This window comes from Lactuca saligna, chromosome 5 (assembly GCF_052625555.1).
Source record: "Lactuca saligna cultivar CGN05327 chromosome 5, ASM5262555v1, whole genome shotgun sequence".
Taxonomy (NCBI): Eukaryota; Viridiplantae; Streptophyta; class Magnoliopsida; order Asterales; family Asteraceae; genus Lactuca; species Lactuca saligna.
In genome coordinates, this window is record NC_136421.1 from 14,073,506 (window position 1) to 14,085,723 (window position 12,218).

At 34.2% G+C, this 12,218-nt stretch overlaps 1 protein-coding gene across 3 annotated transcripts; it reads right to left on the reverse strand.

Moving 5' to 3' along the window:
- Positions 1-8,695: 8,695 nt before the first annotated feature.
- LOC144997180 (putative protein phosphatase 2C 60) lies at positions 8,696-11,797 on the reverse strand. 3 transcript variants are annotated; one of them, XM_078957021.1, is made up of 11 exons: positions 11,668-11,797; positions 11,037-11,180; positions 10,770-10,833; positions 10,572-10,680; positions 10,329-10,482; positions 10,118-10,243; positions 9,896-10,019; positions 9,749-9,825; positions 9,558-9,610; positions 9,317-9,371; positions 8,696-9,161 (listed from the first exon to the last, which is right to left on the reverse strand). In XM_078957021.1, the coding sequence occupies exons 2-11, from the start codon at positions 11,151-11,153 to the stop codon at positions 8,964-8,966; spliced, it is 1,077 nt and encodes a 358-aa protein (XP_078813147.1). In that variant the 5' UTR covers positions 11,154-11,180; positions 11,668-11,797; the 3' UTR covers positions 8,696-8,963. The 3 variants fall into 3 exon arrangements, with proteins under 3 accessions (XP_078813147.1, XP_078813149.1, XP_078813148.1); XM_078957023.1 differs by having other exon boundaries at positions 11,690-11,792; XM_078957022.1 differs by lacking the exon at positions 11,668-11,797 and adding an exon at positions 11,508-11,647.
- Positions 11,798-12,218: the final 421 nt, after the last annotated feature.

Below are 12,218 nucleotides of genomic sequence, written 5' to 3' on the forward strand. Positions count from 1 at the left end.
AGACTAGTCGTTCTTTTCTAGAAATCGAACGAAAGTAACAAAGATCTTTCCCTTAACGATCTTTTGAAATCAACCAACAGTTTCGATCAAGCAAACATAATCGGATGCGGAGGATTTGGTCTCGTCTTCGAAGCCACCCTCCCAGTGTGACATCCCCAAATTTTACAGCTAGAAAAGACCGATTTAGTTTATGCTTTTAAAATCAAATCAGAGTAATCTTCCAATAGGTGTTGTGGAATTTGTTCCCAAAACAAAATATAATAAAAAATTTATCAAAGCATTTCTTAAAGAAATGTATCTTCATTATATAACAAAACATCGGTATGTCATGTTCCGATACAGACCAAAAACATAAACAGTACATTATAAGCCTTACAACAGTTATTTACAACTACTGACCTATAATCCAAAAATCCATCGTCATCATCCAACTATGTTATGAGTCCACTACCTGTAATATAAAAAGCTAAGTGGGTCAGGCTTGGGAGCCTGGTGAGCATATAGGGTTTTCAACCCACAATAAATAAATTTATTATGTTTAAACATCAAACAATTATCCCAATTTTTCATCCTCATTATCCTCTTTATTACCCCACTCTATCGATCCTCACAACGACACCATCTATACTCTCATATCTAAAATCAACATCTTTACCTAATTCATACTCCTGAATCTAAAATTTACCTCTTTACCTAATCCATACTCCCGGATTGGGTATGTCTGATCCATACTCCCGGATCAATAACTGTGCCCATTCTATACTCTCGGACTAGGGACAAATTAACTATGTCTTAATCCATACTCCCGGATTAATAACAAATAACCATATCTTAATCCATACTCTCAGATTAATAAATAACTATGTCTTAATCCATACTCTCGGATTAATAACAAATAATCATGTCTTAATCCATACTCCCAGATTAATAACAATAACCATGTCTTAATCCATACTCCCGGATTAATAACAAATAACTATGTCTTAATTATTTCTTAAGGATTTACCCTAAGAATCATCTATCATTCATTCCTAAGGATTCATCCTAAGGAATAGGCATGAAGTACATCGTCGCCAGGGTTTATACAACAAACACTAAATCCATAGCTGTCAGGGTTTATACAACAGACACTAAGTCCATAGCTGTCAGGGTTTATACAACATGTGCTAAGTCCATAGCTCTCATTTATCGACAGTATTATTCACGGGAATCCACTTGCAATACATGTCAATGTGTTTTTAGAGTACATCTGATAAATATATAGTTCATAACACCCACAGGTTGCGAGCATGCTAGTGTTCCACGAACCGTCTAAAATAGTCCATGGTTGTCATCCATACTCTTCTGAATGACGGGGGCCAACGTTTGGGTAAGGGCTTCTCTCATATTCCACCCCTCACCCTCATCTCATGATCTATATCACCGATCATCTCATTTATCCAACTCATCTTTCATTACATACCAACTATTTCATCTACCCATGTTTTACCCAACATTTTTGTAGATATAAAAAATATATATAGTTTAAATCATTTAAAATCTGTATAAATCATTCATTCAACATCCATCTCAAATAAACAATATATATATATATATATATATATATATATATATATATATATATATATATATATATATATATATATTCACATAGCATGTATTTTATATAAAATACATCATATCTATGTGTAAGATGAAAGTGACTATACACTCACTTGTTAAGACGATAATTGGGCAGCACCCCGTCTCTTAAAATAATCTTCTTCGATGAAACCGGGATCTTTTCCCAAAAACCAGGCTTCACATGGTCATAGTTTCGACTCGAAAACTCTTTTTCTCAGGATCTTCGGGCTCTTCGGGGCTTGCTCATGGTGCTAGGATGATATACTAGGTTTGGGGGTAATTTTTGCAATATTGAAGAAAGTTTAGGGGTAAGAGGAGTAAAATGGTAACATCAATTTGGCTGGCATCGTCCGCTATTTATAGTGGCTGGATACCCGAGTTACGCTGGGCGTAACTTTAGAGTACGCGGGACGTATTGCCTCTTCAATGAGTACGTTGGATGTACTAAGGGATAACTCCGGACGCGTCAAGGCTATGACACGTGTTTCTCATGCGAAGGAGTAGGGCTACGTGGCCAATCTCGGACCGTGAACACGAGTACACTGGGCGTACTCCGAATTTTCAAACTTCAAAATTTCGTAACGTTTGCATACGAACTCCGTTTTTGAAGTTCTTTATATCCATTCATAGGTGAGACTGTGATCTACAACTTTCGGTTGATTCCATCGGCTAATTTTGACTTTATTTTTAAAGTTGTATTTTTAACAGGCCAGGATACGAAAAGTCCGTTAAAAATTCATAACTTCTTCATCCGACGTCCGTTTTCGTCTGTCATTTTACTGTTGAACTAATATCAACAAGATCTTCAATTCTTGTTTAGGTTGTTTCGGCTAAAAATCACTCGATCTAAAATTCGAGTTTCGGGTTGCATACTACTATGTCAAATCTTAGAAAATTCATAACTTTCTCATACGAAGTCTGATTTGGACATTCTTTTTATGCACACTCTCGGTTTAACGAACACTATGACTTTCGTTTAGATCACTAATGCTAAAATGCACTTTATTGTACATTCACTTTTACGTCATACATCGTTGTGCCGGTTCTGTCGCGAAACTTCGACAGATCATAACTTTTTCGTTATAACTCGGATTTTGGTATTCTTTATATCTCCGGAATCCTTATTCCAACCACTACAACTTTCTTCATAGATATCAGCTTTATCTAATATTTATTTTCGACGCTTATTTTTATTCTTAATTTATTAAATCATAATAATTAAGTTTAAAGCACATAATTCATTCTTAATACTTCAAAACGAGTTCCAATGGTTGACCTAGATTATTACACCATCATTAATGCTTAGCCTAGAAACACGGGCGTGACACCTAGACGGCCAAAAATTCGCCATTAAACAGTTGTCCGACGACACTGGTCAAGTCAATCGCAAATTCCAAGCTGAAGTGGAAACCCTCTCGCAGGCCCAACACCTAAATCTCGTCCTCCTTCATGGCTAGTGCCGACATAAAAAGGACAAATTCTTGATCTATTCATTCATGGAAAACAGAAGTCTCGATTACTTGTTACACGAAAAACCAGACGGGCGGTCAAAATTGAACTGGGACACCCGACTACAAATCGCACAAGGCGCCATTAAAGGACTCCGTTGTTGGTGATTCTTAGTGTGGGTGGTATAGTGAGATGCAAAATGGATTTGAGGATTTAGGGGGTTTAAGGATCTTTTGAGAGAGAGAGAGAGAGAGAGAGAGAGAGAGACCCTTTTATATCAAATAATATATTTTATTTTTTTCTTTTTTAAATAAGAAAAAACTTCATAAATGGTCCATGTGGTCATAGTTGTTAAACTCGTACGAGTCACAAGTCGAGCCATTTGAGATCCAAAACGATTCAACTCGTAAGGTGACTCGTTTTTTGTTTGACTCGTAAGAAATTTCCGGTTCAAGTACTGACTCGGACCGAGTCGAGTTGGCTCGTAAATCGGACGAGTCATGAAACCTGTGCCTTACTTTCGTTTATCCAACAGTTAAAGTTATTATCCAATGGTTAAAGTAATTATCCAGCTGTATGATGGGTTTTATGGAGATAAAAGTCAAAGAGTAAAATGTATTGTCATTTTTTTCTTAAACTAAACTTCATGTCTGCTTCTTCTTTTCTTAAATCGAACTTCTCGTCTGCTTCTTTCTTTTTTCCTAGAATTCTTCATTTCCTAATACTTCTTCTTCTTTACCTTCCTGCGATTCTTTTTCACTTTTCCTACGATTCTTCTTCTTCACTTTTCCTACGATTCTCCTTCACTCCTTCATCACTTCACAATCCTTCATTACTTAACATGTAAGGTTTCTTTCTTCTTTTTCAGTTTTTTATATATATATATATATATATATATATATATATATATATATATATATATATATATATATATTTTTATTTATAAGATTATGGGAATGAATGTTAATAAATTTGTTGCATCAGTTTTTTTTTTTATCTCAAATATTTGAATTTTCTGGGACAAAAGGAGTCCCTAAGGTATTCAGAATATATTGTTTTTTAAACATATGTGAGTTAGTTCAAAAAGCTAACTCTTTCCCAGATTAGTTTTCTTAACCTGTTCTTGTTTTCTTTCTTCCCCATTCTCTCTGTTGTTTCTGTGTTCAAATAATACATGTGTGTAATTTTTATTTTTGATCAGGTTCTGTTTAGTAATGTGATTATCTTTAATCAAGTTTTTTGGTTTGTAGAGTTTAATTATGCCAAAAGGAAAGACAAAACCAGATATCACTTTGGAACATTGTACTAAAGTAGGCTAAAAAAATAGAGTTAGATTGCAATGCAATTATTGCAATATTTTTTTTTTCTGGAGTATTTAGAATGAAGAATCATCTTGCTAGAACAAAAATAGATGTTTTTGTTTGCACGGTGGTTGATGAAGCTACAAAAGAACTTTTCAAAAAAATATTGAGGGATTTTGAGGAAAACAAGTCTAAGGGAATAGATGATGAATGTTTTGAAGTTGAGAGTGACGGGAACGGGACTGTGTAATCGGTTTTCAATAAAGGAAAACAAAAAACAATAAATCAAGCATTGAAGGATAGAGAACCCGTAACTCGAGCTTTACGTTGACCTATATACGGTAAAGCGCTGCCATTTAACTTGATGAAGTCTCCATTATGGAAAGAAGCTTTGAGACTCGTAAGGAGTTTGGGAAAGGATTGAAACTTCCTTCATATCATGAGGCAAGAGTGACATACCTAAAGAAACAGGTAGAATGTGTTGAAAAATGGTTGAATAAGTACAAGGAATAGTGGAAGAAAACGGGGTGCACTCTTATGTCCGACGGTTGGACGGATGGAAAACAAAGGTTTATCAAAAAATTTCTTGTGAATAGTCTAAGTGGCACGATATTTGTGAAATCAATTGACACATCTTCGTTTGCTAAAGATACAAATAAGTTATTTGAAATGCTTAATTCAATTGTTGAAGAAATTGGGGAGGAGAATGTGGTTCAAGTCGTCACCGATAGTGCTTCGGCTTATGTGTTAGCCGATTCAAAGTTGGAGCAAGAGAGACCTCGATTATATTGGTCACCATGTTCTGCCCATTTGATTGACTTGATATTGCAAGACATCGGAGATAGAAAAACTTTCAAATACACCTTAGATAAAGCATGAAAAGTAACCATTTATATTTATAGACATTATGTTTTGTTATCCATGTTTAGAAGGTTCACCGGTGGTCAAGAATTAACACGAGCCGGAGTAACATGATTTGCTACTTCTTTTCTTACATTGAAAAGAGTTCAAGAGTTAAAACATCATATTCGACAATTGTTTGCTTCTAATGAATGGGTTGAATCTACCTTTGCTTCTAAAGATGAGGGGAAGTTAGTTGAAATAATTATTTTGCTTCTAAAAGAAATTTTAAATATTATGCCCCCCAAAGCAAGGGTAATATCACCTATTTAGGGGATGTTTGTATCTGAATTCTTAAAAATCAGCTTATTGTGATAGAGATAAGTTAAATAAACTGATTTTAATAAGCATCTCCCTATTTGTTTATTTTCTTATTGCTTATTTCCACCGCAAATAAGCTAATAAGCTATAATCTAATTTATCCAAACATCTCCTTAATACCAAAATGTTTTTTTTAAGTTTTTTTAGAAAAAAAAAAAGGACTCAACATTTTAACAAGTTATCGGGAAACAAAAATCAAAACCAAACTTTTTTTAATGAGCTTGCTAATCAAAAGCTTTATTGTTAGACTCCACAACCTTTTTTGTTTTTGAGAAGTTTATGCAACGTGTCCAACATTAGTTTTATTAATAATAATAATAACACACATCTACCTAGCTACCCTGTAAGGGTGGTAAATCGGGCCATCGTGACGTGTTTTTGTCTGACACGATACGATACGATATCGTGTTTATTTTAACTAACACGAAAACGAACCGATTAAAAACGACAAATACGACAAAGATAACATAATAAAAAAATTAGTTTATTTAATTAATATTTAATCATACATAACACGAAAAACATGACAAATAAATGTTAAATCGTGTCAATTATGTGACGAATTTTAAACACGAACACGACACGACACGATATTGTGTTTTTTACACTTAACTCGAACACGACACGAACACGAATTCGAATTTTAGTTTCGTCCCAATGTCGTTTCGTATCGTGTATTTTTGTCGTGCCGTGTCAACAATTGCCACCCCTACCCTACCCCATACTGAAAAATCTTGATACTAAAAACACCCCACATTTCCCGACCGAAGAATAAGACGCCACTAAAATACTATTTATCTCATTTTCCTCTAACTGTATCAAGACAAATAACGATTTGGAATCTTCAAGATCGATTTCTTCTGATTTGTAGATTTGCGATGATCTGATAAATCGGTTTTTACATGTAACAAAGTCGTCCAAAATGTTTATCCTACTAGGTACACACCTATTTTCTTGATTTTTTTTTTTTTAATTCTAGGTGGGAACTCAATGTAACCATGAGATGGGTGGGTTTGTGTGATTGATACATAATAACATCTAGGGCAGACAATTCTCGACACGACACGCGATACGACCCGCGACACGACACGAAATAAATGGGTTTGGGTTGAGTTTTTCAACCCGCTAACCTGCCAACCCGCCAACCCGTTTATTAAACGGGTCATATATGGGTTTCTCAAAAAATAAACGGGTTGACCCGCCAACCCGTTTATATCATTAGTAAAAAAAATTATTTTATTTTTAAATGTATTTATGTATCAAATATTAATATTTGATAAGTATTATATAATATATACCATTTATTCATACATCATTTGACTGTTTTGACATTATAACTCGTGGTGAATGGTCTAAGGTCAGAAGTCGTAACCTATAAGGCTAAGTCTGTAACATGTATCTATGAATGTTTTTAATTTTCATTTGGATGTTTAAGACTTAAATATCTAAAATTCGGACCCACAAACCTAAATCTGACCCAAGAACCCGCCAACTTGTGAACCTGTATAAATAAATGGGTTGGTGGGTCATATATGGGTTTATGTTCTAAACCCGCCAACCCGTGACCTGTATATTTAAATGGATCGTGTTTGGATTGATATATTTTGACCCGCCAACTCGAATACGATACGATTGTCAGACCTAATAACATATGTGGATAAGGAAGAGGGAGAAGTGACACCACCAATAAGCGAAAGATGAAGGGTTTATGTATAGGGGTGCAGTTTATGTTGAACCTTTCTCCTGTGATAAGGTATGGAGTCACCGATGAAAGTGGTTGAGATAGCGGTGAATATCTTTGACAGTTTGACTTTAAGAAGGTGGGAGTGAAAGGGGTGAAGTGTGGATGTGAGGTTATTTACTACTTTATAGTAACATATTAATTCAAATAAAGTTGGACGGTACCCAAATAAATAAGCAACCCACACGAACCATTTTGCAATTTTCTCTATATATAAAAAAAAATAAGATATTTAATTTTACAACAATATCGAAGGTCTTTAGTATTTACAAATAAACATGTTTTTCATATATAAGCCATCATGAAAACATTGATTGATATCTCTTAGATGATAGATACAAAAATATAAACGAAATTGTAAATGGTATTACAAGTGAGAGCATGTGTTGGATATAATTTTTTTTAAACAAATTAGATGTTTGTTTCCCATAATACAACAAACAAAATCGTTTATTCAGAACCACCGGGTATCACTATTACAAAACTTTATGTACCGGAAGGCAGTATGTAAAGACAACAATTGTAACTCGATAATTGTGTTTAATTTATTTTAAACACAACAAACTAAACTTGAAAATGTGCCTAATTCTCTTTTAAAATAACAGATTCAACATCTACCATTTTTCAGCACCATCCAGTTTGAGCACAAAACAAATTCTCGACACCATACTTAGGGGATTAACTGATCATTCATCTGGTTGTTGTTTTGGACATTCAATATTTAAAAAAAAAAAAAAAGGTATAAAATAGGATAACATAAAACCCTTGAGATTAGAAAAGTCACAGATTTATGGTCTAAATCGGGTTAAAGGCCATTTTTTCCCAACAATACTTTATATGAAAAATAATGGATCAAGAAAACTTAAGCTACTAAGATAAAGTCTAACTAGGATATGTAAGTGATACCTTTCGAACATTCATCTAAGAGAAATTTATTGTACTAGTGGACCAATATATTATATGTGATGTCCTTAAAATTGTTCCTTTTGTTTGTGCAAACAATCAATATACTTCAAATAGAATTCTTTTTGACCTATTTAGGTTTTCATTGTTATGTTGGTTAGGATCATGAACATGCATCTGATTATGCAAGAGATCGTATGAGTTGAACCGAAAAGCTAATTACCAAAACATGACAAACACATTTAAAAGCTGGTTGGTTGAGTTCAACTTTAACCTTTTTATTTAACTTAAAATGCTTGCAAAAAAAAAAAAAAAAAAAAATGGTGTTATATTGTACAAGTGATGATGCATGATGGCCCATTTGTGGGACCCTAGCATTCCCATATGCACATAGTGACTGACAACGTAACTAGTTCGATTAAAAAAAAAAAAAAAAAAAAGGTGTGTATACAAGCACTTGTTTCCCTAAGAAAGTAGGATTATCAGGTATGGTTCAAAATGAAAGCCAATGTACGACTCTTACAGCATACAATACAAGTCAGAGTCAAATCCAGGCATGAATCCCAGATTTGTGTATCTGATGCTATACAAACAGCATTCAGTAATAATCTGTACTGTATCTGTATGTGACCCAACCACCCATGAACACAAGAAAACAAAAAAAGAAAATCAACATTTACAAAAATCATGTTGAGAAGAAGGAACCAATGGATCGGATTACCCGGCTAGTCTGATCCAGGCACTTCCTGATCGTTGGATGAATCGGGTGGTGGAGGTGGATGTGAAGTAGATGGGCCGGATTGAGATTGGGGTTTCTTGAACTGAACCAAAATCATTGTCATATTATCACACCCTTCCCCACCAGAGGTCGGTGCTAAACACCTATCAAATACCTTCTCACACACCCCTGACAGCTTACTTTCCTGCATCATTTCATTTATGGCTTATGCATCACTCATCACATTATAACATAACTCAACACAATTTTGCAAAAACTCCCACACTTGACCCTTGACTCACTCTCCATCTCCTCTATATATGCAAAATATAATAGTTACAAAATAGTTGATGGGCTTACAGTTTTTAGTTGTTCGTGAACAAAGTCTACAAGTTGCTGGCTTGACATGCAGTCCCTGTATAATAATAATAAATAAAAAAACTTTAAGTAATACATGTGTTTGATAATATATTGATTATGAGATCTGGCAAAATGCAATTGTAGACTTAAAGTAAAGTGCATGTTTTATTGACAAAATTTTGTGAGATCATATTGTAAGCTAAGATATAAAAATGAATGAAGTAAAATTGAAAAAGCTTACCATATTCCATCGCAGGCAAGAACAAGAAAATCATCATCATCACAAAGCTCAACCTAGTTGGCAAAAAGCAAGTCATGTTATCTGGACCCACAATAATAAGCATTTTATCAGCAAATTTTATATGTTTTTAAGCAACTTATGATGCTACTACATATGGCCTAAAAAATCATAATTCCAATGCTTCAACATACCGTGTTTATATCAGGATTTGCAGTTAGAATTTGTTTTTCAGGGGGAAGTGTTTTATCTTTTTTCAGCTCCATATCACCTGAATGATATAATGGTAATAATAAGAAAGGTTTTCTAAGAAATTTTTTTTAAAAAAAAGTGAGAAGTACCGATAGCTCTAGCCAAGTTTAGACTCCCATTAACTCGACCATAATGAATATAACCACCAGCTTTATATATCCTTTCTCTCTCAACTTCAAGATCAGGCTTATGGTCTTTTGATAAATTATACGCCTGTATGTATAAAAAGTTGAATGCATATTCATGATTCATGAACCAAAATGGAAAAAACATATACAAGTTATCATAGTGACAAAAACAACATTTATTACCTGACCCTTGCGGGATATAACACAACGAGAGTCACCAGCATTTGCTACAACAAGTTGATTATTATGGATGATTGCCACACAAGCTGTGCTGCCACATGCGGGTCCCTCGTAATTAGAATGTGGTCCCTACATACATACATACATCAATCATTGAAACAACTCATTTCATCCAGACATCAGTATATTTGGTGTGTATGAAGGAAGAAAGTACCTCCTCAGTAGACCAATTATCATTTAGACCTTTTAAATCGTTACCCTTTGGTGACCAAATTAGTCCCTCTATCATGCCACTGAATTGATCCATTTTATTTCCCAATATAGCCAACTCTCTCCAGCCACGTTGTCCACACATCATCTCATCCATTCTGCATAAAGATAACAATTTCTTCAGATCACAGACAAGACAAAACAACCATGTATTTGCTTAGTGAATAAAATAACATAGAAGAGTAACCTGAGAAAAGATTTCTGGGCAGCAGTTCCAATATCACCAGCAGCATAAGCTTCCTGCTTCAGGACTTGCTGGTGAAGATACTTGGCACAGAACTTAGAGACTGCCTGACCTGAAAGATAATAAAAAAAAGCTTAGTGAGGACACCTTATATATGAAGAAACAAACATGTGTGTATATAATCTATATCCATATGCTTACCTCCATGGCCATCATAAACACCAAAGAAAGATGTGGAGTTGTCCAAGTCAAGTAAAGCAGCATGCTACCAAACACCTCATAGTGACACATAAAATCTTGGTAAGTACTATATTGATCAATGTTTGGGCTGACTGAAGGTTGTATCATAGAGAGATATAGAGAAAACCCAACAAGATTACAAGAGCATTAAACTATCATACCTTTTTAGAATATAGAAAATCCAACAGGAACAATAGCTTATATAAGTAGCCTATACTAGGGACTTACAGCATCTTCCATTGATGTGCGCCACCCTTGCATGGATGAGACTCCATATCTCAGTTTCTCATTCTCACCATCGTCGGATGTTTTATCAGTTTTAGGTGTGCTTAGGTAAACCCCCATTTCTAGTAATCAACCAGGATGTGAAACCTAAAATCCCAAAATTATCAATCACAATTACAGAAGTTATAGTTAGATATAAAAATAGACGCCACATCTGGCATCTAAAGAAAAATACAGCTATATCACTTCATATATTCAGACACGTATAACTATTACAGTTCAGATGCATCATGAAATCACCAAACAAATAAAGGAAACGAAACCAAAACACCAAACAGAAACACAGATTCCAAACGGTCATGCCCTAAAATGCTAAGCCTAATTGAAATTTCAAACAATTATCGAACCAATGGCAAATCTAACGTAATATTAAATATTCCACAAAGTTCAAATCTAGAAAACGAAGATGCTCACATAAAGCCCAATCACGATGGATCAATGATTTCAAAAACGAAATGACAGATTAAGGGTGAATCGAATTGTAAAAATTATCTGTTTCTAAGCGAGCATCCGAGTGTAATTAAGATCTAAGCCGCATCACAAGAAATCAAATATTCAAATTAACAAAACTTACGAGAGATTGCAATTGTCCGTACAGTTTTGTTCCAGTGGCGAACCCCCCAGTCCCCAGAGTACTTGGGTTACTGAATTAGCCCGGGTAAAAAAGGGGGATTGAATTATGGATGGATTATTTATCGGCCAGGTGGAATACACTTATTGGGTTACATAAAATAATATTGATAATTGTCAATTTTGGGGTTTTTGATTGGGCTCAAAATATCAAACATTACAATTCTAAAATTCCAAAATTCTCTTATACAATCTTATTTTGATTTATTGACACAACACAAAATATAGTTTTTTTTTTTGGAGTTTGGTATTTCAATTTCTTCAAAAAAGACGAAGGTTTATTATGGGCAAACATAGTTAAGTAACACATTTTCTTCCAAACTGCATGTGAGAGAGAAAAAAGAGAAATAAAGGATTTGGTAATCAATGAATTTGAATATCTTTAAATCATGTAGATTCATATTGATATTTATCGTTCATATTTGGGTCAACGATAAAAATTAAATGTGAGATATTATATGAAAACGATTTGTGTTTCTAAGTATAAAACATAAA